The following is a 26505-nucleotide window of genomic DNA, read 5'->3' on the forward strand; positions in this document are numbered from 1 at the left end:
TAGGTTGTTTTCACTCCGTAACGACTCAATCCCTGATGTGTCTACTTCTTTTTTTGTTTGTTTGTTTGTGCATGATGACTCAGATCAGCCCCCTGCGGCCTCAGAGACCGAGGAGTCAAGTTCTCAGCCAGATCGGTGGAGACCGACGCCTCTCCGTGTCCCCTGGACCCCCTTCTTCTGCCTCCTCCAACTCCACCTCCTCGCTGGGACCCCCGCCCGTCACACCCAGGAGCAAACTCTCCTTCAGCCTGCACACTGTGTCCAGTATGAGCACTCTTACTTTACTCTCACTCCCATTCAAACACACACTAAATAAGGGCGGTTGTATCATCTCTGGACTGGAGCTTCTAATATTCTCTGTAGGCCCTCCGACTTCGTTCTACTTCTTGCATCACTGTTACACACGATGATGCTCAGTTTGATCTAAAACATGGCGCTATGAGTCATGTTAGCTACACTTCTTTAAATGCCCGTGCAAATCACGGCTGTCAGCACCACACATGTACCTAAAAATGGGTTTCTTTATCACAGCGCTGGCTGCTAACACCACAATCACTCATAATAGGCTCAATGTGTTAACTCACTTATAAAAGGACGCTTCAAAATTCAAATTCTTTGCATAGTGAGACACACAGCTTCAAATTGACATGCATTTCTTCCTCTCTTTGAAGCTTAAAATGAAACATTTTACCTGAAGAGAGATGCTCAGATGTAATTTATTACTTGACCGAATCAGTTTCATCTCAGCATCTTTAAGTCACATGATTCTTGAATAACAATCTGCAGTTTGTTGCAACTGCCACCTGACTGGTTGGTGGAGGCATACAACCGCAAGGTGGTAATTCTAGTTTTAGCCATGATTTCATCTTAAATTTAAAACCAGTAAGGCTGCTGCACTCTCTTATATAACCTGAGCTCCAAAAGTTTGCTGCTCTAATAGAGACGGCTGATCTGCCAAACTCAGTAGTTTCACTTCTATAAAGTCGGGGGATTTGTTAGAGACATACGTTTATAAATAGGAATGGTCCAAATCAGTGCAAGAGAGGCGGAGATATCCTGACTTTTAATTGATTGTATGGGTCAAGCTCCAAAAAACAGGGGATGCTATACTTCCCATAGTGCAACTTTAATAGCACAGCAACTAATGGCATCTTTTTTTAAGATCCTCTCCGCCTGGTAAGTTAACTTTAACCCCTCATTATTATTATTATATACCTCAGAAACCTCAGGAAGAGCAACTGAGGAGGGATCCCTCTTCCAGGACGGACAGACGTGCAATAGATGTTGTGTGTATAAAGTAATGAAAATGCAACATAGACAGTCCATATGACAAAAATGTATGCATGTAATGTGAACATGTATGAAGAGATGAATCCAGGAGGATGTCAAGCAGCTTCCAGGCTTCGCCAAACAAATAGCCTGAGCAACACGACCTCCTCTCCACCATTTAACCTCGAGAAGAGCTAAGCATTAAAGTTCATACTTGACCATGGAAATAATGTTTTGGTAAAAACTATCTTAAGAACCACTTACTATCTTTTTGAGCCCTTGAAGACGTGACACAGCTGAGTAGTACTCGCCATGACTACTGAACTGATCTTTTAAGTGTGTGCAGGAATTTTTGCTTTCGTAAATTTCAGTTTCAGTTTCTTTAAAACATACAGTTAGTCTTAATGATTGGGAATTCACCAGAAATAGGCCATGTGATCTATTTTGTGTCCCCAGCCGTACTGTCGTGTGTTTGTGCTGTGGTTCGATGATGAATGTGAGCTGATGAGCGCCCTCTTGCACAGGTCTGGAGCTGAACGGGATGGGCTGCCCTGACAAAGGTGAAATCCCTCCTCCGCTGCCAGTGAAAGGCAGCAACGCTGATTACGGCAACCTGCTAGATAATCAAGACTTGACGAGTCCCTCGACGCCTCCGCCACCCCCGCCACATCAAAGGGTAGGTGTTTTAATTAGGCCTGAGAGGAGCTCCTTAATGATGCATGGCACTTCTAATGAAACAAGAGGCCGCTACACGCACTTGACATCCGGGTCAACCTCCTCCACTACCCGCTACCCTCTACCCCTGTTCGTCCTGTGCTAATGTGCATGTCTTCGTGTGTCCGTGCATGTTTCTCACTCACATTTGTGCGTAATTTTTTGTAATGTGTGTCACAGAAGAGTGTAAGCATCAGTCAGTTAGCAGCGAGGGCCCACGCCCGCCTGTCCACCCCGCTGTTATTTATACTTGTTCCCCCCAGCCGGCCCGGTGCTCAGACGTGATTGATTGGATGATTACTTTACCTCTCACATCCATCAGGAGCTCTCCCGCTGTTAATCAGCGGCTCGTCTCTCCACACTCGCCGACGTCCACGGCAGCCATCCTCTCGCCTCGCCACTCCGTTAACTAATCTTATTTATCCACTGTCACGGCCCGTGGACAGGTAGTAAAATGGAGCCTCTGCAGACAGCGTGGCAGCATGCGGACAGTAGTGTAGTGAAGAGCAGAGGTTCAGAGGCTGAGTGACAGACGCTCTTCATTTACAGTCCTAGATGGAAGCAGAGGTGAGGTCATTGGCGAGCTTTACTCCTTGTCTGGTGTGAACTCTTAGTGTCTTAGGAAGGGCATGCAGGTAGACAGAATCGCCCCAATCTGTAATTGGACCGCATAAATTTTAAATATATTCATTTAATTAACTTATTAATTTGACGTATGCATGAATAATGAACATTTTGTGTTTTTCAACTAACATACCCCTGTTTTCATGTGTTTTTTGCTAACATTATTAATTAAAATAACATTAACCAGCATTAGAAAGCAGCTTAGATTTAGGTGTGTAGTGTTGCGCCAGGATCTGGCTACATGATATCAGCCCCAAACATGACAGGATCCAATAGATGCACTAGAAAGTCTGCCCCTCCTGTCATGCAGACAGCAAGCTATGATTGGTTGAGGTTCAACATGTAGTCTGACAATTTAGGGCACAATAATCACCTAATGTTGTGTAAACTGGTCCTGGCATTAGTCCCTGTATTAAAAGACCTGTCAATCAAACTGGGAGCGATAGCAGCTTTAAAGGAGCAGTGTGTGTTGGATTTAGTGGCATCTAGTGGTGACCAAAAACCCCTCGCTATCCAAGCGTGTTGGAGAACTATGGTGGCCTTCAGGTAAAGTAGAAACTCTCTAGAGCCAGTGTTTGGTTTGCCCTTTCTTGTCTACTGTAGAAGCAACAAAGTCTCACTCCCACCTTGTCAAATACCACCGCTTGATCAGTGCCCCTCGGCATTGGAGACGGACCCACGGGTTACCTTTCTTACATTACTTGACTAGGGACGGTGTGTCAATATACGCTCGTTACATGCATAGTGTCCTTTCAAAATAAACTTCCATTTTCCAAACGGTCGTGATTGACGTTTACTTCACTGACTAGCGACTCAGAGGGCTGACAATACTAAACGACTCACGTGATTCACAGGACTGACGATACCGACGAGTCACGTGACTAAAGACTGACGTGACAAAATAAGTCAGCGTCACTTTTAGTTTCACACGGGACACGAACAGCGGTCTCCTGGTTGAAAGTCTTGTGTTTGTTTTCACCCATCCACCACCCCTCCCGCCCGCCCACCTTCAGAGCACTCTGACGCTATTAATACTACGTCAGTTGCTCCGACCGCTGAATAACGCCACGAGTGGGTTTATATTTAAGTTAAATGGTGCCTCCGTGCGTCTGTTTCCAATGCCGAGGGGCGCTGACCAATCGGCGGTATTTGACAAGTTGGGAGTGAGAACGGGTTGGTAGAAACATGGCGAAGCAACATGGCTGACTCTGTGAAGAGGACAAACTCCCTATGTAGATATGAAGGGCTCATTCTACGCTAACGAAACACAATGATTCTTATTTTCAGGTGATTATACACTAATGAAAACATAGTTATAAATATTATATTCCAAATCCTACACACTGCTGCTTTAAATCCTGTTTTTAGTTTTAGTTTTTAATTTGAAGCCAAGTCTTTATTTGCAAAAGTGGCGATTTCAAGGTGACCGTTTTGTCTGTTTGCAGCACATTCCACCTCCTCTGCCCAGCAAGACCCCTCCTCCACCTCCCCCCAAGACCACCAGGAAACAGGCCTCCATCGATTCAGGAATTGTACAGTGAACAAAGACGCTGACAGTAGGACCAAACAACACACTGACAACACAACAAAAACAACAGTAACCGCTCCCACCGGAAAAAAAAAAAAAAAAAGCGGCTGTTTTTACCCACACATTCCTCGCTCCCTGTCCCAGCTTGACAAGATGAATACCTCACTGCAGCCCGCCCCTTCTTATCATCTTTCTTTTTTTATTTTATTTCTTCCTATCTTGTTTCGCCTACAGTTTTGACGATTATGCAGTCTGCACCAGGGAGCATGTTGCACAGATGAGTAGTCACTGAATTCGCCACTTCAAGACTTTTATCAGGTGTTCAGACAGATAAGCTTGGACCAACAATTTTCCAATACTGACCCACTCTCAAGTATAGCTCATTAAAGAATCTCTTTTATTCATATTCCCACTATGTACAGAGGTTTGTATATATGATTTTATTTTATTTCAAGTTTTTTTTTGTATGTGATTTGACTCTTTGTATTAACGTATCATTAGATTAAGCGGCATTTATATGAAACCAAAAAAAAGGGCTTGTAGGTTTTGAATTGACAGGGACTTTAAAGAGTTGGTATGTGAGAACCTATCATGGATTTTATTGGTAAAAATTTTTGGAGTGCACATACAACTAACTCCCATCGCATTATCATTGTTCAGACCTTGTCCTAGATTGCTGTAACCTTGGATTCCAATAATATTCCCAATTCACTACTGACATGACTTCTGAATAAACTCAAATGTATGTATTTTTAAAAAAAAAAAAGATTTGTCTGCCTCATTATTTTCGTCTACAGCGAGAGACCCTGAAAATAGACGTGTGTGTTTCTATAGTTCTAAAACAAAATCTGTTCTCGTTTCCTCACTTCTACTGTAGCAAAGCTTTCCGCCTGCTTGATTGACAGCCATCACATCATTATGATCACACGGGCGTTTTTATACCGGGACGCGCTACGCCACGGAATGACTTCTATATCGACTGATGCGATCTCATCTGCATAATGTGTCCGCTCACCGAGCGATCATTTCTCTTTTTCAAAGCTGAAATCTGGAATGTGGCCCAGATGTGAAATATAGTTTTGCAGCGTAGACGAGCCAACAAAAAACGTAAGTGCCAGGTTTGTCCTTCTCTTTAACTCTGCTTTTATAGAAACTGAAGGTCGTGCTTAAATTTCTCGGTGGTTTCTTTGCGCCGCTGCAGCGTAATAACACGTCACGTGAGGGAGTTAATCATTTTTTTATGGTTATGTTTAATTTTGTCATTTGGAAATTATAGATTGGGTGTCATGGGATTCCCATCCCAAGACGCACACTTTCTATGCTTGATGAGATTAATGTACTTTGACTCCTAATTAATGGCTGGAGTTTGAACCATTAAGTCAGTGTATAATTATCTGTTGTGCAGCAGCTTTAAATTGAATTACAATTTAATTAGTTTAGTAATATGCGCATCACTTTGGTCGCCTTTTGAAAAACTTCATTTTGGCATGGGTAGCATTTGTGGCTTTCTATACTGTACGTTGAAGTGAGGTGTTTTAGATACTTTTAAATATCCGCACAGTCAGTTTTAATAATTGGAAGGAAATCCTGTGATGTTCACCATGCAGCTTTAGTAGTCACTTTCCTTCCCATATTAAGAAAACTGAAGAGACATATTTAGGTTTTTTGTACCTGTTTCCAGCTGTTCATTTGTGCTCCAGAGGCTGAAAGCTGCTGTGAAATTGTGCTGTTGAACCTCCAATGTGTGAATCCTCATTTGCGCATTTTGTAAATGTATTTACAGGCCCCGTTGTGTGCACCATAAAAACCAGCTTGTGGGACCTTTTTTGAAGTGTTTGCCCCAGATGGCTCATATTCCTCTGCTCTCTTATTCTGCTGACACTTTGTGAGTGGGTGTCCGCCTGAGGAGAAATGCTCGCACTGTAGCATCTGTTGTTTGAAGGTGTTTTTGTTTTTTTAAACATCTCAAGAAAGTTGGGATTTATGAAGCACTCTTGTCCTAATTAGGAACACTGAATGACATCTTTTCCCTTGGAGTTTTATTTGGGAGAAGCAGCCATATAAGAGACCACTTGTAGTGTAATGCTGTAACTCATGGGTGGTATTTTCCCAGACTATAAAATGTCTCATTAATATGTTGGTAATTCACTCGCTATTAAAATGCAGATTTCCGTGCTCTTTCTTAATTGTTCCTCAATAAACCAAGTAAATAATGTGACTTTTATTTGTATATAATTCTCTACAGAACCAATCTTGTTAGGGAATGAAACAGAAAGATGCTAAAGCTTTGAAAAAAACATTATAATACTCATCTGGTATCTATTCCACTTCCTGTCATGCTTCCTGCACCAATCACCAATGTTTACAGTAAAATCCATTTAATCCTGATGAACATTGCTGTGTATATGTTACCACTGCTGAATACAAGGTACAGTATAGGACCTTCCTTTGACCATTGTACAATCTGTCTAGATGATAAATTGCTCTGCAAACACAGAAAGAAATTGAGTAAGTAATATTCAATAAAAATGCGAGTTTTACTACCATATCGATGTTATTTTCTCTCATCGTTTTCCTCGTTCTTTCCTCCACTTCCACCCAAGGCTCGACTACCTGACTCGGTCTAGGGACCATTACCCCTTGCTTCAGTGCAGCACCACACTCTGCTCACAATAATAAAAGCATGATGGTGTTCATTACAGCCTTTCCCTCGGTGCTGATGCACGTTCGACCCACTACATGGTAACTTTAACATCAAACTGTTGGAATTTATGGTCTTCAATTGATTCCATGTAAAAAGCGAAGGGAAGTGTAAAAGGTACTACATGGGATAAATGAATGACCACTAATGACCACTAACTTAACAACCACTCCTAATAGCCGATCAATAGCTGAGTATAGAGTGTTGACCGCTGCACTGCTAAACAATGTGAAGACGTTTAACACACATGCTATTGATACGGTATACCTTGATGATTTAAAGCATACATTTTCTGCATGCCGTGCATATAAAATACATTCACCTCCCCCTTTTGACTTTTTTGGACTTTATCATTATTTGCATTATTGAATCACTTTTAATGATTTTTTTCCACTGGTTAAATGAAAAAGACAAAATATGTAAAAATATAAACAAACCTCAACAAATTTAAGTTAAATTGAACTCAAGAAAAAAATATCTAACCCAAACTAATGGATATTGGATATTACAATGACTCAGTTCTACTCAAGCAACCCAGTAAGTCATGACAGTGTGACAGTGAGCCAGCATGCACAACACCAGGACCCTGAAACTGAAGCAGCTAAATTGAATCCAGCCATCATTAATTGTATTAGTTACACCTGTGCTTTTCCTATTGTGTCATGTCAAAATGTCTTCTGTTAAAGGAACCCCCCAAACCGAGACCCTTAAGTGTACCGCACATGCACGCGTTAATATGCACGCACCATAGGTGTTTTCATCAGAATGGCTAATTTGGCGCACCTGTGGCTTTCTCTCCCTTTAATCACAGGGCCATCACCCTCATGACGCACTCACAGTTTGGGAGTCCTGTAGAGAGTTTTCTTTGTCTGGGACTACGGGAATTATTTTTCAGCTTTAGTTTAGTTTTCATGTTGCTCGCCACAGACACATGCTATTGTAATTAAAATGAGGATTTCAGACGACATTTTGGCCAGGATGGAGACCCCCGGGTGACAGACTGATAGGAACGGACGATCCTGAGGGAGTTATAAGCGGAGCGGAAAGTTGTAAGTGATTCACAATTTTTATGTGCAGAAGGAACTGTGGGGTCGTCTGGTCAGCGCATCTCTATACAAATTCCAGAGCAGTAATATAGCAGCAAACAACAATTAACTATGTAAAGATATAGAGGAGTAATGTCTGACTGAGCAGAGAATGAAGTCTCTCTCCCTATGTGTGTGTTGTAATCTGAGCTTCTTAATGCTTTGTTGACATAGTCGGGCCGGACGTTTGTGCCTTATAGTCAATGTTCGTCGTTGCGCCACCCTCCGCTTCCCCCTCCCAGGTTAACACTGTTAGTTCTGTCAGCACTGTTGCTGTCGTTTTAGCACCGTTAGCTACGAGCCGCCGGTTTGAGAGTCATGCTGAGGCGTTACGAATGCTCCCAATCTTGCATTTAACACCTATTAAAAAGGCCTATTGTGTATAAGTATTCACCGTACCCGATACACGCGCACTCATCACTGGTGCAGCCAATTAGTTGAATGGAGAACACCTGTGTGTGTTAATTAAGGTTGTGACGTTGTGAAGTGGTTTTAGCAAAAAACACCTGAAAAGGCCCTTTTCACAGCAGCCATTTTGACATGTCATCTCAGGGTAAACACAGGTGTAATTGATCAAATTAATGATGTTCCCTGGCCCACCTAAATGGATGAGGGCCATAATTAATGTTATTAATTACACCTGTGTTTATCGTGCAGTGACATGTTAAAATGGCTGCTGTGTAAAGAGCCTAATAATTTGGAAGCTGCTTAGTCAATGTCCTTGCAAAAACTGCATCATGAATACAAAATACCAAAAATCTGTGACAAGATTACTGAAATGCAACAGAGCCCAGTGAGGTCAATCATAATAAATAGCACAGCTGTAAATGTGCCTCGAGCGGGCCTGTGGATGCTCTGAAGGAGCTGCAGGGTCCGTGGCGGAAGTTTGAGACATGTGTTGCCCCGGTAACCCCAGCAAAGAAGAAAAAAAGACATGGCACACGGTGATGCCTGGTAATTGCAGCGTCTTGCAGTGGGGATGTTTGTGAACGTACAGTATAAATGCAGCAAAACGCATAGAAATCCCAGAGGAAAACCTGCTGCAACCTGCAAGAGAAGTGCGATTTTGGAAGATTTATTTTCCAGCAAGATAATGACCCCAAACGTAAAGACAAAGCTACACAGGACTCGCTTCAGAACAACAATACTAGTCCTGAAGTTGCCAAGTCAGAAGCTCGGGTCCAATATTTGTGTGGCAATAATAAAACTTTATAGTAAACTTAACAGACCAGTTCTGCAAGGAATAATGGGAGAGAAGTGCAGGTGTACAATGCTGATACAGATCTATCTGCATAAACTGAAGGATGCAATTGCTGCAAAAGGTACCTCTACTAAATATTGATTTGAGGCGGTGAATCCTCATGCAATCAATCACTTAGTTATTTATATTTGTACAGATTTGTTTTCACTCGGGCATTAAAAAGTTTTAGGCTGATGAGTGTCAAAACTCTGTTACATCCACACCGATTTAAAGTTGTAAAACAATAAAACTTTCTGAAGTCCAAGGGGACGTCCAATCATTATTATTTTTTTATAGTCACTGCAACCTGCTTATTGCATTGCAATGATAAGCACATTCTCTCTCCAAACTGCGCGGTGGGAATAAAAAGTTTCATCAATGGCATAATTCACTTATCAAGAATACCCAGTGCACACTCAATATCTAGCCTTGCAATTGAAAAGGGATAACGGGTGAAGCATTTCAGCAGTGGTAATATTACATAGTTAACTGGCAGCTATTTCAATAGGCTATCAGTGATTTGTGCTCAGGCATTATGCTTCACCCTCTCTCTCCTCAAAGCACGGGGAAATGCATCGCTTAATTGAGAGGATTTCCAGAGGCTTTGTGGGGGGGGAAAGCTGTGAGCTAGCTCCTTCTCTCCAGGAGAAATGTATTTACAGCGTACTCTATCCCCATCTCATTTGTCATTTCAGCCTGGAATAGTGTGTATATTTCCCTTCCTTCTTGACACACTTTCATTTGCTGGGAGGCTGCAAATGTGCACGCTTCTCTTTAAATGTCTCCTTTGCATAATGAAAGAGGACAATATTATCATAAGTCAACAGTCTTGCATATATATCCAATCACAGCTGTCTATGGGATTTCCATTGACTTTTTTCCAAATCAGACTTGCTACAAGTAATGGACAAGGTTATTGGTTGCTGTTATACTGTTAATGTGGCAGAAACTCACATTTCTATTTGAGCTAGGGTTATTGTCCGTTGCTTAATTGCCGACAGAAATGTATGAAAAAGACTGATACAGGTTATATGAGTGTATGTTGTTTAGTCATTCATCTTTAAGAAAACCTTGGTAGTGAACATCTGTAGAGTCTACAGCAATGCTAGCAGCTCTGGGCTGTAATTAATCACAGCGGTGCACAACTGTGCGTTCCAGTACCCAAACTACCATACTATTTAGTACGCCAGAAGAAGATTTAGTGTGTTCCAATACATATATCAAATGTAGTATGCCAAAAATACCAGGATGTCCTACTACATCTGTATGCATTTTGCAGTAGCATGCTTTTCTGGCTATTCTGACCCACAATCCTCTGTGCAGCGGCTATATGAGCAAGAGGGTCAAAGTTGAAGGCGCTATGTTATGGCGACGTAGTATGTCCCAATTGTGTGCATACTTCATGCAACAGTACGTACTTTGTAAGGGCAGTTGCAGTGTGTACTAAAAGAAAAAGTATGTGATTTGGAATGTAGCCTAGAGTCTACAGCGGTGCTTTCAGCTAAATGCTAATGTCAGAACACTAACATGCTCACAATGACAATGCTAACATGCTGATGTGAAGCAGGTACAATGTGTACCGCATCTTAGTGTGTTAGCGTGCTAACATGCTATTTAGCAGTAAACACAAAGTACAGCTGAGGCTGAAGGAATTATTTAATCCATAAAACACATTTATGTCTGCACCAAACTTCATGGCAATCCATCCAATAGTTGTTGAGACGTTTCACTCAACCTGCTGGTGGCGCTAGAGGGGAAAGTCAGGGGATCACTAAAGTCAGTAGGATTTATCATCTGGGGTTCATGAATGTCTGTATAACATTTCATAACAATCTATCCAATAGTTGTTGACAATTTTCAGTACGGACCTAAATGATGGAGAGTCTGACTGACTGACATCGCCATCCATAGAGCCATGATGTCCCTAGCATGACTACATGATGGATAAAGATCTGATATGAAGAAAGCAGCAGTTGTTTGATGCAAATGTAAAACTTTCTGGTGGCTTACGTACTATGTGAACAATGATGTCCCGCTTTCCATTCTGGCTAAAAAAAAACATTATCTTCAACTCAAGATATGAGCAACTTGTGATCCCTACTGTTAACCCCGTTTATATTTTTGGCATTGTGTATATCTTGGATTTTGTGGATTAGACGTTTTTATATTTGCACCTTTTATAGACATTTTATAGTTGCACTCTTTATATTCCCTACTTTGCACTGCACAACAACCTCCCTCGGGATAGATACAGTTCCATCTTATTACCATATGCCAGCCATCCCCCTCTCTTCCTCCCCGTATTTACTGACACTATATACAGTTAACTGTCTAATAAAGAAGAACATGGCATCAAATGAATCTTAAAAGGGAACATGCCAGTTGCCATTCTAAATGTCAACCTGGATAGAAATGAAAAAGATTTGCATTTACATCACCTGCCGCCGACTAAAATGCACAGCTGCCTGTTACAGCTCCCTGTAAACTACTGTAGCTTCACCAGCAGTCAATAGATGTCAACATGACAGTGTAGTGTTGTGTGTAGCTGTCACAGATAGTGGCGTGCAGGAACCATAATGCCCCTTTCTGTCTCACCAGAGTTGTCAGAGGGCTTCTGTAAACTGACTGAATGGATTGTGTTCAATGACAAACATCACTTGTGTGGCGACATGTTATTGTACTCTATTGTGTGAGCATCTGCGTTGCTCTTCAGAAATATGAACTAAAGATGCTTTATTCAATTCATTTACAAACATAATAACAGATGAATCATTGAGGATATTATACTGTGGAATTATTTCAATTGAGGTCCTCGTGTAAAAGCAAGACGTTGTTAGTGATATGACAGTACAGTTCAAGTTCCATGTCTCTTAATTATAGCTTCAGCAATTACTCAGATGATTAGTCGTTGGATGGAAAAATAATCTGTAACTATTTTGATAATCGATTTAGTAATTTTTAAACGCAAATGTCAAACATTTGATGGTTTCCAGGTTCTCAAATGTGAGAATTAGCAGCTTTGTTTTAAAGGAACAATGTGTAACAATTAGGGGGATCTATTGGCAGAATATACTATTAAGAAGTATGTTTTCTTTAGTGTATAATCACCTGAAAATAAGAATTTGTTGTGTTTTCGTTAGCTTAGAATGAGCCTTTTATATCTAAAGGGAAAGAGTCGTCTTCACGGAGTCCGCCATGCTGTTACAGCAGCCCAGGACGGATAAACCAATCTCTTAACTTTTCCTGCTTGGGTCGGAGTCGTTAACGTTACTCGCTCCCGTCGCCGCTGCTCTCTCTCTCGTGCTTCACCACTCACTTTCCACGTACACACTCTATGCACTGGCTCTGCTCCAAATGGCTCAAGAGAGGGCCATTTGTGTTTTCACGTCAGCCTCCGTAGCTCTCCAACATGCTTGGCACACGGAAAAGGCTTCAGTTGGTTGCAGTCTCCTCCCCTTACCGCTAGATACCGCCAGATCCTACTCACTGAACCTTTAAATAAATGGATTATTTTTGGATTTTGGGCTGTTTGTTGGACAAAACAAGACATTTGATCAAGACCGGATTAACCTGCTATCCCCCCTGAGGCACAGATTTGTTGTTGGACCCCAATGGACCCAGGACTCTAGAGCTGAAATGATTGGTTGAGTAATTGGGCCTCCCTGGGGGTCTTGGGCCCCTGGATAGTTGGTGAATTTCACCAGTTTTCTGGTGAAATAAGTTGCAGCTCTACTCTGGGCTACACTAATTACTGATAGAAATAGATTTTTAGCTACTTTTTTGTGACGTTTCAAATGTCTTTATATTGTTAAAAGTGTGAGATTTTGCTGATAGCAAACATTTGAGCATGTTTCTAATCTGTCGAAGGATCTAAAGAAGGATCTAATAATAAACACCTGCACTGGTAGCAGTGAGCCAAGCCTTTGATTGAACACTTTAATGCTGTTTTTTCTGTACTGCCTCCAAACTTACCCACTCCAGACAGACACTCCATCACTCTCTTATCAAGAGCGGCTGTCACCAGCAGCTCTTACACGAGCACAGAGGCTGGTCGACAGCACATGAGAACTGTTGGCATTTTAAATCTCAGCTTGTTATTTTGTGCTGCATTCAGCACTAAATACAAAATGTACATTCTGTACGCAGGCTTATTATCTTGGTTTGAGGGAGAGAGAGCCAAGTGGTGGTGATCTATATTAGCTGAGGCTATTATGAAGCACTGGGTTTTCCCAGGCAGCCGGTGCGACGTGTTGCTAGGAGACATACCTAGAGATCGGGGGTGGAGAGCTGGTTTGATGAGGAAGCAGAGTTCCCAGCGAGCGTCGACTTCACAAGGAAATAACTTAGAAGTGCCACAGGCATGCCGTCCCAATAGCAGAATATTGATTTGAGACAGTTAATTACATCTTTGTCATTTTTGATCTCATGTCTATAGTTTTCTTCAGAAGTATAAAGTGTGCAAGTATAAAATAGATGGATATTTTTCATAGATTTATGACAAACTCATAACTAAGCTTCTACTGAGATCAAGGGACTGTTTTCATTATAATTCTGACTGTTAAATGGCAAAAAGTGATTAATGATCATACACACCTATGCTTAGATCTGACATTATAACACACTGGCATGTTGTCGACCTTTTCAGAGCAGAATATATTTTTGTAATTTTATACATAATTCTAAAACAGCAAAGTAAACAATGAGCACAATTAGTATTGAGGACAGTGGGACATATTTCATCACTTTAAACTCTAAAGCTGCTGTGTTTCATAAATTCTTCATGATTAAAATCAATACACTGATCAGATTCTGGATATATGTTGCCTCTCAGGAAGCTGCACAGCATGGGTGATAGATGGGTGTTGTAAAAAATGTTGGTTTATGGAGCAATGCTGATGGAGTCATGTTTGAAGCAATGCTGCCCTCCTCTGGATAACACTGTCCGTGCATCCTGCCTGCCACATCACACTGCCTGGATGAGTAATTACCACGGTGACATAAACCTCTGGCTTGTGTATATATAATTTTAAGGCTAAATTAATAGTCTTGACCCCAGCAGCACCCTACTGCATCAAATCATGTCCACACACACAGTATCTTTGCACCGGTGAATAGAAGCAGCAGTTATTTAATGGGTGGGGGAATTTTAGAGTTGAAATATCTTATTTCATGACTCTACCTGTGCCAAGTTTCTGCATTTTAAAGACCACGCTAGGAAACAGCGGGCAGGGTAACCTTTCTTCGGCCGATGGGGAGCCCAGCAGAGTGAGATTTTTGGCTCTAACAGACCAGTAACATCTGATCTCTCCCAGGATGTATAATCAGGAGCAGAGGTGTAAATCTGCCCAGCGGAGGAGAGCATTAAGCTAATGTAACAAGCAGCAGCAGCGAGGCGGAAGGCCCGGCTGGTTGTATTTCTCCCTCGGACAGCGTGCTGTCTGCAGGGCTGCCTCCTTAACAGCACCCGGACTGTCAGGGCCAAACAGTAATTGGTCAGAGGGGACTACACATGGAGGAACGTCTAATTACTAAGAAACATATTCCCCTCCCTCGGGCCTGGCAGGTACACCAATACCTTGAGATATTTATGTGCTAACGATAGTTGAAATTTTAGTCGAGGCTGTTGACCCAAAGTCCTTCAAGGCAAACTCCCCCTCCACTCAAAAACAGGTTTTGCTTTTCGTTACTTCATTGGGATGTTTGGATGTTTCACTGTGCAGACGGATGGATCTGCTAAAGGGGAAACATTTCTCCGTGTGGTTCAATATGCAACAATGTGATGTGGGAACCTGAAGCCTCAGTGCACATACACTAGAAGCTGACTTTTCCGTGAAATCAAAGGCACCTTGTGTCTGGTAGTCAAACTTTGAAAAATGAAAAATATTTTCATACTCATAAATTCTGGATTTTGACAACGAGCGACAAACAGTAAAGATCATTTTTCAGAATGTTTAAAAGGTGCTATTGATAACAGTCAGCCACTAGATGTCGCATTCTCCCTCCCTCGTTCCATTGCATTAACTTCACAACAAGTCGTTGCCAGGCACTTACCGTCAATCTCAGCCATTTATCTGTAAGTGGGATTCAAACGTCAGATATCTTCTAAAGAGATAAACAAAACATTAATTTTGGACCCGCCAAAATGTTTTCAATGATTAATTCACAATCATTATAATTTGTTGGAGAAAAAAGCCATACTTTAATTTCTAAAAGCTCTGTGGATGTATTATTTTTTAAGAATATTTGTCTACGTAAAAATGTTATCAATAAGACCTTAAATTGGATTTTTTTTGTCGAAAAAACATAAAAGACACAAATTGTTATTCGAAGCAAAATACTTGTATACATCTTGAAACATGTCTGGAGGGGATCTTTAACTTAATCTATGCTATTATTATCACTATTTAGAAGTATATTGTTGGCCTTGTATTACGCAACAGCTAAATGTGGGTTTAAAATGCAGTACATTATTTTCTTAACATCCATATAAGATGTCAGAAATGACACAATGTGGAATTTGAAATGTTTCATAAGAAACGTAAGGAGATTATTCTTAAAAAATAACCGTTATTCGCCCCCTTTAAACTCTTGAAATGGGTTGAGGGAAAGTGCAAACTCAGCTAGAGGTCTTATTATAAATGTGTCTTTGCCATCTTGAAGAATAAAGACCACTGAGCGTAGAGATGAAAGATGCTCCGAGGCCAGACAGCTCCTCTGCCTGCCAAGTTTCACACCAAAACACTTCAAGCGTCCTTTATCTCCTGCACAGTCAGAGCTGCTGAGGAATTAACTTGCTACATAGTAAGACAGCTTTTATTGTCATGTGTTACTCTGCATCCATGCTGTCCATTGATTAAAACTCAAACTGTGTTGTCTGTTTTGCTTTGTTCCTCCACTGGGGGGCGACTCTGAGATGGACAAGCCCCTGGCTACATAAAGGGATAATTTTGTTTACACAGTCAGAATTAATGACTTTACTGGGGCCCGCTCATGATTTCATTGGCCTTAAGTGCATCTAATAGTCTGGTAATTACTTCAAAGCAATAGACAGTTATGTCTTAACTCATATGGCCACGTGGTTAAAGCCAAGGTTGTACGCAGAAAACAACCCTGAGGTTGATTCCAATGAGCGTTTAGCTGTAATCACAGCAGTAAAATGCGCTGATACATACTGAATGGAGAAGTATAGCTGATTCTTCCACCACCTGCAGCAGTGGTTCTCTCTAGTCTCAGCCTGAAGGGGCCTGCGGTGCCTCTCTGACCTCGCCGTGATTGACTTGATCTCCCAAAGAAAAGCTCCCATGACCTCAGAAAGCTTGAGGAAACAGGGGATGAAGACAGACATGGCAGAGCAACAATAGACACCCCCTCTTCCCACACACACAGTCAGCATGTCCGAATTATTACTTTACAATGACACGGGGGCTTGAGGTTGCCATGTCGAGCCACATTTGACATCTCTGAACTTAATCTGAGAGGAAATACGATATACTGCATCCGATATTGTGCATCACAGCAGCTCCATTTGCAACATCACAGAAAGGACAAAGACAAGAAACAAGGATACGTACAGGTCATTTAAACATTACAACCACAAAAGACGATATTCAGGGCCCTTCAACGTACATTTGATCTGGGATTATTAGGCTCCATATTTAGTTTTAGGATTGACTGGTGTACAAAAGAGTGCTTCAGTCTAACCTTATTAAATCATGGAACCCTGTATCTCCGATTTGATGGTAACAATTCATATATTCACTGTTCAAAACATGGTTGGGGTCAGAGACGATGGCGTTAGCCAGCCTTAATAAGTTATTATGATAGGCCGATTCATAGAATTTCTCAAGGGGTTGACCTACAATCTTTGAGCAGATTTTCATTTAGTTTTGACTTTAAAGTAGTGGACAAACTCTTGTACCATGTAGAATAACAATACTGTAGAACACTCACAATCACAGAAGTAAAAAACAAAAGAAGAATTTGTTTTACTGCCCCAAAAGACCAAGATGGGAAAAGAGAGGAAAAATGTGATTGATGGTTGCTCAATCAACCCAAATGTATAGCTAACAGTGATAGGATGGTAATAAAAAATACTTCTAAAAGTCCTTATAGCACTTAAACTAAATAATTATTTGCCTACAATAATGAATAATATATTAGATGATACATGATACTCCTTACGATTCTGAATATTTAAGTGTTAGGCTGAGAAGGATGATCTCTTCAGATTCAGATGTCCAGTCCAGCAGTCAGCAGTAATTAGCTGTACTGGGTGTTAGACACCTTGTTTTCATCTGGAGGTTAAATGCCACCTCCCCCCCTGTGGAGTCCACTGCTGGCCACCTCTGTACAGCCTGTGGTCGGGACAACACCTTGGAGCCAAACAATTACATCAAGGTCATGGAGAGGAGGAATGTTTGGCCGATTAGTGCAGCAGCAACCTGCAGAGCTCACTCACCAGTGATCTTAAATTCAAAATGTACTTGTTGGATTCACTTGTAAATGTAAACTTCAGATGTTTATTGTATGATATGATGCTATGTATTTATTTTGCATTTGTTTTATGTTGTGGCATCTGAAACTTGAATGTATGTTTAAATGCTGCTGTCTTGGCCAGGTCTCTCTTGCAAAAGAGATTCTTAATCTCAATGAGTACTACCTGGTTAAATAAAGATTTTTTTTAAAAAAAGAAAAAAAGATGGGTGAGTGTCCTAAAGACACCACAGAAGGACGGCCTACTAATGCAACTATATCAAGGAGAGAAATGTGCCCCTATAACAGCAGCATATATAAAATGATGTATTTTTTAATGCCACTATAATAAGTTCCAGACTTGTTCTAATAACACACTAAAGTGGGAGACAAACTGTTAAAGGATTACTAGTCAAAAGGCGACTAAAGTATCGGTGCTATTAACGGCTATTCTACTTTCCTCTCCATCGAAACTCGGACCATTTACGCGCCAGACGTAGGAGGTAGTTAGGAGCTCCTAATTCTCACTGTATATGAATTATATGCATATTGGCCTGGTGTTTATTTAATTTTGACTCTGAAGTTGAAGCAGCACGTTTGGATGCAGCAATTTCCTATCATATTTTGTTTTCCTTTTAAAAAAAAACCATTTCACATTTATTATACCATAAAAGTTTCCCCTTTTACTTCCAATTGTAATTATCTGTCCTATTACAAACACCATTTTTATTTATCTGATTCAAAAGTTAAAGTCAGAAAAAAAAAATGTTGAACACAACTGTTTTTTCCTATTTTTTTTAATGCAGTAAAATTCGCAAATAATGTAATATAATGACGTCATTCATTCTATCTGTTTTTATTCCACGAGGCTCTTTTATTCGGGAGCCTGCTGGGGGGGTAGGTGTGTTTTTTTCTTTCCACGAGTCACTTGTTGACACTAAACTTTCGCCACTTGTGAAGTGTTTATTGCAAACGAATTTCTTCTAAGAGGAGGTTGCTTTTTATAAACACACTGCGGGTCTTCGGCTGTTTGGGTTTGATACCGTGCTGCAGGAAAGTCAACAAGTTCAGACACAATCAGTGCGCAACTACATGCCACTAAATCAATGATTCTATTTTTATCAACAAGCCTTATTTATTATTCATCAGTGGAGCTGATAAAATGTATATTTAGACATATGAGATTGATGGTGATCTGTTTGTGCCAGATTGTTTATACTTTGTACAAGTTTGTAAAAGAAAATCAGATTCATGGGATTCTCCTGTTGGTATTGACTCTTGTTTTGAGTTGTTTGGTGGATTTGATGATTGAACTCTCTATCAGTAACAAGGAACAAACAAGACATATTGGCTATTTAACACTTTATTCATTTAATACACCGTCAGGAGCCTCAGTAGCAGGTGGAAGATCCATACGCAGCCACAAATCCAACAGGAGAATATACTGTTTACCATTGGCAGAGCATTTTGGCAAATGTTTCTTGGGCGCTACCCACATAATCAGCTGTGCTGCTCATCCCACAAATGCATGATCCTTACAAGTTGGACATCAATGTGAAGGTAAATAAACAGGCTTTCCAACGATGTAAAATACAATGCCAATTAGCATTGTAACAAGAGAGAAATAATCCACCAAACACAAGTTTTCGAACTTTTTTTCCCGAGTTTATAAAGACTTTGCCACATCCAACACAAAGCTCCAGTGCGTAATTACGCACGGGCAATAGTTCCAACACACTAACGTGCCTTAATGAGAATATATTCCGTAAATTAACATGAAGCTCAGCAGTTAACAGCAGTATCGGTATGCTCATTGAAAGGGAGATTTGGGTGAATAGTGCTGAGCTGCAGCAGGACAGAGAACAGGGGTGTGACCATCCAGAAGGTGTTTCAATGGGCTGGTTATATCATTCAAGAAAATAGCAACAAATCTGTATTTTTACAAGAAATATTTTTAGAATTCCACGAAAATCTTTTCTTCTAACATAAATTAATTGTTAAATAGAGTCATAAACCTCTAAAAAAACAGAAAAATTATCAAGAAAAGCGTAAATACAAATAATTACGATTGTGATTACAAACAAATACTGTAAAAAGTTAAGACCATTTACATATAAATCACAAATGAAACATGTAATTTAAAAAAAAAAATTCTATCAGTTTTGAAATACAGACAAAAAATGTAAAATTTCTTGAAAAACAATGTAATAAAATTTTTTGTTTTTTTTCTTACAGTGTACTGAAATGTAGCCTAAAACAGTTCAACGTGATTTAAGTGGACTCCAGGAAGAATAGCTGGGCTTCAGCCACAGCTAATGGAGATCTGAATAAAAGGAAAAAGGGGTGTGACCATCCAGAAAAAGTTTCCAATGGGCTACCTGTAGAGCATAAATACTCCTCCCTCTAGAGGATGAGTTCAGTCCTGAGAGAGAGAGACACACACATTTTTTTTTTGTTTGGGAATCTTGGTTAATGTTGGATTATGAACTCATTTGGACACCAACCATCCAGCCAGCAGAGCAGCCCTATCCAGCACCACAGCGCTCAGGAGCTCCTGGACATGGCTGTCTACTGCGACAATGTGTACCAGCAGAACCTCCACCACCACCACCACCACCACCCACCGACGCACCCGTCCAGCTACGGCCTCGGAGAGTTCACCTCCACGTCCTCCAGCAACCCGTACCTGTGGCTGAACGCACCCAGCATCAACTCCAGTCCTTACCTGCCAGGTAACAACGCCACAGCGTCCTACATCCAGTCCGGATACGGGTCCAACCACCAGAGGCAGTTCTTACCGCCTCCTCCCACCGGGTTTGGTGGAGCAGACCTGGGCTGGTTGTCCATCTCCAGCCAGCAGGAGCTCTTCAAGATGGTCCGACCACCTTACTCCTACTCGGCTCTGATCGCCATGGCCATACAGAACACACAGGACAAGAAGTTGACTCTGAGTCAGATCTATCAGTATGTGGCTGAGAACTTCCCTTTCTACAAGAAGAGCAAAGCTGGATGGCAGAACTCAATCAGGCACAACTTGTCTCTCAATGACTGTTTCAAGAAAGTGGCACGAGATGAGGATGACCCTGGTGAGTAACAATTTATTAATTAAAAAATATATATAAAAATGTATGAAACTGCTCTTAAAAGAAATGGAATAACTCCAACTCATTAGATTTTTTTAAAAGATGGAAACCAATTAATCAACTAAAAATTCAGCTCTGTGCGTAAAATGTAAACAAAAAGTTTTGTCCTCCATACTTAACTGGACGCTATAATATAAATTTATAAAAATGTATGAAACTGCTCTTGAAAGAAATGGAATAACTCCAACTCATTATTTTTTTTTAAAGATGGAAACCAATTAATCAACTAAAAATGTAGTTCTGTGCGTAAAATGTGAACTGAAAATTGTCCTCCATATTTAACTAGACGCTATAATATAAATTTATAAAAATGTATGAAACTGCTCTTGAAAGAAATGGAATAACTCCAGCTCATTGTTAGATTTTTTTAAAGATGGAAACCAATTAATTAACTAACAATTTAGTTCTGTGCGTAAAATGTGAACTGAAAGTTTTGTCCTCCATATTTAACCCTCATTTATTCCCTTTTTCATGACGCTATAATATAAATTTATAATAAATGTATGAAACTTCCCTTGAAAGAAATGGAATAACTCCAGCTCATTGTTAGATTTTTTTTAAAGATGGAAACCAATTAATCAACTAAAAATGTAGTTCTGTGCGTAAACTAAAATTTTTGTCCTCCATATTTAACCCTCATTTATTCCCTTTCTCATCCAGGTAAGGGCAACTACTGGACGCTATAATATAAAATACACATATTAATTTATAAAAATGTATGAAACTGCTCTTTAAAGAAATGGAATAACTCCAGCTCATTAGATTTTTTTAAAGATGGAAACAAATTAATCAACTAAAAATGTAGTTCTGTGCGTAAAATGTGAACTAAAAAGTTTTGTCCTCCATATTTAACCCTCATTTATTCCCTTTCTCATCCAGCTAAGGGCAACTACTGGACGCTGTAATATAAATTTATAATAAATGATGAAACTGCTCTTGAAAGAAATGGAATAACTCCAGCTCATTAGATTTTTTTAAAAGATGGAAACCAATTAATCAACTAAAAATGTAGTTCTGTGCGTAAAATGTGAACTAAAAGTTTTGTCCTCCATATTTAACCCTCATTTTTTTCCTTTCTCTTCCAGGTAAGGGCAACTACTGGACGCTGGACCCCAACTGTGAGAAGATGTTCGACAACGGGAACTTCAGGCGGAAGAGAAAGAGGAGAGCTGACATTACCGGAGCTGACACCACCACCGTCAAGTCAGAGGAGCACACAAAGCTCTCCTCCGACACCGCCAGCCTCCTGAGCTCCTCCCCGCCCAGCCTGCACGGATCCCCGGCCTCCACAGAGCCCAAGTCGTCCCCGTCTCCCTCCGCGGAGCACAGCCCGTGTTACGCCAACTTCACGTCCAGCATGAACTCGTTGCTGGCGGGCAGCGAGGGCTCCAGGGCTCCCGGGGAGCGGGACTACGGCTCCGGGCATCTCGGGGGACTGTCTCAGAGCAGAGAGGGCATGTCGGGACTGGGCTCCTACTCGCCCTCTTTAATCTCTCCTCTGAACTCTGACAACAACAGAATGAACTATTACACATCAGTACAGAGCCTCTCCAACCACTTTAGTGTCAATAACCTCATATACAACCGGGAAGGAACAGAGGTGTAGACTATAATTTATATCACTCACTGGTAGCCTTCACATTTCTTTAGTAGCCTACTGTTGTTATGGTTTATTTAGTAGGCCTCATTGTAAAACTAGCACTGGGAATAAACTGGTATTTTTCTCACAACCCTTCCTAACTGGGAAAATACATTTTGGTGTATTGAAAAAGGAATATTAATAATTCTCCATTATGGTTTTTAAGTGCAACAAACATGTTTATTTGTAGAAAATTATTAAATCAGCCCACGGAAATCTATCCTTGAACTGGTGGATCTTTACTTATCTTTTTTTTTTTAATACATATTGTAGCTGCTCGGTTGGGCCGACTATGTCTTTAAGAAGAAAAAGAAGACATCTATGTACAGAAATTATTTTTCATAAGAAGATATGACATTGTGTATTTTAGACTGAATTGTGTTCTGTGTTTTATTTAAACTCACGTCGATGTTTGAATAAAAGTCATTTATTTTAACAAAAGGCTCATGTGTCATTTTTATCTGAGTGTTGGGTGAAAAAAATCAGAGAGATAAACGTCAAGGCCGCTTTGAGACTGTAATACACACTGATATGAAATAGTTATTTATCTCCTGCTTTCGTCAAAAGGTCATTTCAGGTCTTGTTTATAATATTCCTATTGAGACATGTAGGGTCAGTCATAGGTGATATTGTGTAGTAGGCCTAATTTTATCATCACTGAATGATTATTATGTAATTATTTGTACAATTTTGTATTCAGATAAAGCACAAAAGAACCATCTAAACACACTTTTTTCTAGATTTTCAAATTAAATCATCCCTTTTTTAATATTTTGGAGACCCTGCTTTGCTTTCTGTCTCATAGAGCCTCAAGGAGGCCAAAAAAAAAGGGCAAATATTCAGATTAAGTTCTCTGTTTTCCAAGAAAGTGGTAAATAAACCGGCGTAAATGCTTTAGAGCCTGTCAGGAAATCTGAAGTCAAGTGGCTGTAAGCAGTAAAGTGTGCAAGACAGAGACATTTTCCGCTTGTCACTTCCAATAGCCCCATTTCATCAAGCAATCGGACCTTTAACTTACTTCCACGAGGTTCAGAAGTTCAGCTTTTTGTCTGGGGGCTGGATTTGACTCAGACTGCTGCGCCTGTTTGATGTCAACCTGTTTGCTGTAATATTCCACCTGTCTCCATCTATTCCCAAAGTCTTGTCACGCAAAACGCTGGCCGTTCCGTGTCTGTGTGAATCCTGTTAATTTTGTTTTGTTGTATTTGGGAACCACTTTTGGAAGCTGCCGAACAATTGACGACAGAGTTCAATGGCATATAATGCTCTTTTGTTGCGCCGGTGACCCCGGGGACACAACAGAAAGCCTGCTTTTGGGGAGGAAAATACTAAGCAGCAGCCCATGCAGAGGAAATGTTCAAGTGATCTAATACCCCGCTCCTTTCTTATTTTCAGACAATATGGATACGCACGGAATCAAAGTGTGTAAATAAAAGGAAACACCTCTTAATTGGTTGATAATTGAATTCACTCAGGCGCTCTGTGGTCTGGAATAAAAGAAAAATTAATTGACAAGACTTTCGTGCCTCTTGTTGGAACACAATGGAAGCTGGCAATTGAAGAGATCCCCTCCTGGGCTCAAATGAAAATATTGCGATCTGAAGATCTGGGAACAAATTATCTCCCTCAGGCCACATTTTGCTCTATTATCTGTGGAGCAGGGCCACGGATCAGACAAAGAGGATTTTTGTCATCCAGCAGCAGGTTCTCACAGTAACAAGTTTTCTGTTGAAATCCTCATCGCATCCAGTGAATGGAGTGTAAAGCCTTTTTACTTCTTATTACTGTCATTTCTTCAGCTAGTTTTTCACTCACACTGTGGAATTTTCAAGATACAATAATTCAGTATTATATTAAAGTGCATTTACTCAAGTACTGTAGTACTTGTACTTTACTTGAGTATTTCCATTTTATGCTACTTTATACATTTTGGTGGCAACTATTGTACTTTTTACTCTGCTTCATTTATTTGACAGCTTTAGTAACTTTGCAGATTCAGATTACGAATACAAAATATAATCAACTAATACATTATGATGTAATATTATAGATTAAGTGACCCTGCAGTATATAAAGTAGTAAAATGAGGCCCAACTTTACCAACTGCAACAGAGTACTTTTACTTTTGGTACTCAATTCAGCTAGTTTTTCACTCAATGTGGAATTTTCAAAATAAAATAATTCAGTATTATATTAAATTGGAATATAACTGAGTGCATTTACTCAAGTACTGAGGTACTTGTACTTTACTTGAGTATTTGCATTTCATGCTACTTTATACTTTATGCATTTTGTTGGCAACTATTGTACTTTTTACTCTGCTACATTTATTAGACATTTTTAGTTACTTTGCAGATTCAGATTACTAATACAAAATATAATCAACTAATACATTATGATGTAATATTATAGATTAAGTGACCCTACAGTATATAAAGTAGTTCAAATGAGGCCAACCTTTACCAATTGCAACATTAGTGATACTTAAATATTGATGCATCTATAATTATATTCCAATAATATAATATATATTGCTCTGAAATGGAGCAATCTGCATAATGAGTACTTTTACTTTTGGCACTCTTAGTATATTTTGATGTACTTTTACTTGAGTAAAATGTTTAATGCTTTTTTGTGACAGATTATTTCTACGTGTGGTATTGCTATTTTACTTAAAGTGGCATACCTGAAGAGTTTCATTTAAATAAATGTCTGTTAAATCACTGTCTATCACCAAAGGAGGTTACACAATAATGATTGAGCCTATGGCCCACTGATAAAAGTATTGCAATATATTTTATTCGCAGTATTACAAACTGGGTGTCTCTGGTGAAATTCCTCGATAAAATGCTCTATTACAGTTTTTCTCCACACAAAAAAATGTAACTTGTCTCAACAAAAAGACTCCAGACAGCTGAACTCTGAGCACCAATCCATTGTATTCACTCTAATAGAAATTCAAAATCTAAAAGGAGACACACAGACGAAAAAAAGGACTGAAATTTCCACTTTAAATAAAATATCAACTCGAAGCCTGCATGCAAAGCAAACAACAATCCACTGGCTTTCCAAGTTCGATTGAGCCCTCTCAGTTTCTCAGGAACGTAATGCTCCGGTGCCCCCTTGCCTGAAGGGCATATTTCCCCCCGCGGCCCACATGAATATCAGTCAGGCCACCATGGTGTCTCTGCTCTACCTGCTCCAGGGCTGAAGGCCCAGACCCAGCAGAGTGTCTCAGCATAAGGGTGGCCCCGGTCCCCCACACATGCCTACTGGGCTAAACCCATAATGATGGGTTTCAGCCTCAAAGGGTCATCCCTCCAAAGGCGAGGTTGGCTCATAATTGAAGGCACTGGTGTTTCAGAACTGGATTATTTCAATCCTCTTCCTCTTTACGGGGACTAGATACACCAGTGAGTCATCTGATGCCAACTATGGAGAGCAGGGATGGGTATTACCTTCACCTGCAGTCGGTTTTACTGAGAGAGAACAAATACAGAGTGAGTAAATAAACAAATCGGGCCGTAGCTCTCTTTAAATTAAGGCATGTTTCCACTTTAGGATATCCCAGTTTAGATTTCACAACCGGAAAGACGTGCAGAGGAGTTGTCTGCAGCTTGTGACCCGGAGGCTTGTCCACGTTATCTAGTGAGTGACACGAGCTGGAGTGATGAATCACTGCTGGATAAAGTTGCACACAGCAAAGTGAGAAACTTAACTCCCATTAGCTGTTGAGCGAGATCTCCTCGACTGATAAACAAGCAACCAGAACAAGACTTGCAACCACTCCAAAACCTGCTTCTAAATATGTGCTTTGCAGGCCTTTTGCCATGTGCTGCAGACTTATTTCTGATGATAACTTCAGGTTGAGCTTTGTAAGGCAGTTTGTGGGTGTGTAAAGTATGCAGGATTTCAAATAAAAAGATGTGTCCAGAGCCTAATAATTCTCCACAGCCCATATAACACTAGCTTACAGACAAATCTGAGCGGTAATATGAAAAGGGAGACTGTGCGTCTGACCCCGGTGGAGAATATGATATGTTGGCCATAGGGGGGCTGATTACAGTCTGGGCCTACCCTGAAATTTCAC

The 26505-nt window shown here is 40.4% G+C and overlaps 2 protein-coding genes across 6 annotated transcripts in view; both read left to right on the top strand.

Annotated features, from left to right (window-relative positions):
- Positions 1–4297, top strand: part of dock1 (dedicator of cytokinesis 1) — a 214321-nt gene extending 210024 nt beyond the window's left edge. For all 4 annotated transcript variants that reach the window (XM_074619550.1, XM_074619551.1, XM_074619552.1 and 1 more), the window contains 3 exons: positions 84–264; positions 1794–1945; positions 4053–4297. In XM_074619550.1, coding sequence (XP_074475651.1) covers positions 84–264; positions 1794–1945; positions 4053–4148 — 429 coding nt within the window. In that variant the 3' untranslated portion in view covers positions 4149–4297. The remainder of the gene's footprint in view (positions 1–83; positions 265–1793; positions 1946–4052) is intronic.
- Positions 4298–7621: 3324 nt separating this feature from the next.
- foxi1 (forkhead box i1) lies at positions 7622–22845 on the top strand. Of its 2 annotated transcripts, none has more exons than XM_074620398.1 (3): positions 7622–7885; positions 20145–20719; positions 21862–22845. In XM_074620398.1, exons 2-3 carry the CDS (start codon positions 20194–20196, stop codon positions 22380–22382), a joined length of 1047 nt encoding a protein of 348 aa, XP_074476499.1. In that variant the 5' UTR covers positions 7622–7885; positions 20145–20193; the 3' UTR covers positions 22383–22845. The 2 variants fall into 2 exon arrangements, with proteins under 2 accessions (XP_074476499.1, XP_074476498.1); XM_074620397.1 differs by having other exon boundaries at positions 7624–7885; positions 19869–20719.
- The last annotated feature ends 3660 nt before the right edge of the window (positions 22846–26505 follow it).

The sequence above is a fragment of the Sebastes fasciatus genome, chromosome 20 (assembly GCF_043250625.1).
Source record: "Sebastes fasciatus isolate fSebFas1 chromosome 20, fSebFas1.pri, whole genome shotgun sequence".
Lineage (NCBI taxonomy): Eukaryota > Metazoa > Chordata > Actinopteri > Perciformes > Sebastidae > Sebastes > Sebastes fasciatus.

Bases quoted from the DNA above. Each gene is read 5' to 3' on its own strand.
- foxi1 (XM_074620397.1), top strand. From the start codon at position 20,116: ATGAACTCATTTGGACACCAACCATCCAGCCAGCAGAGCAGCCCTATC. The intron at 20,720-21,861 runs GTGAGTAACAAT...TTTCTCTTCCAG, and splicing joins ACGAGATGAGGATGACCCTG to GTAAGGGCAACTACTGGACG.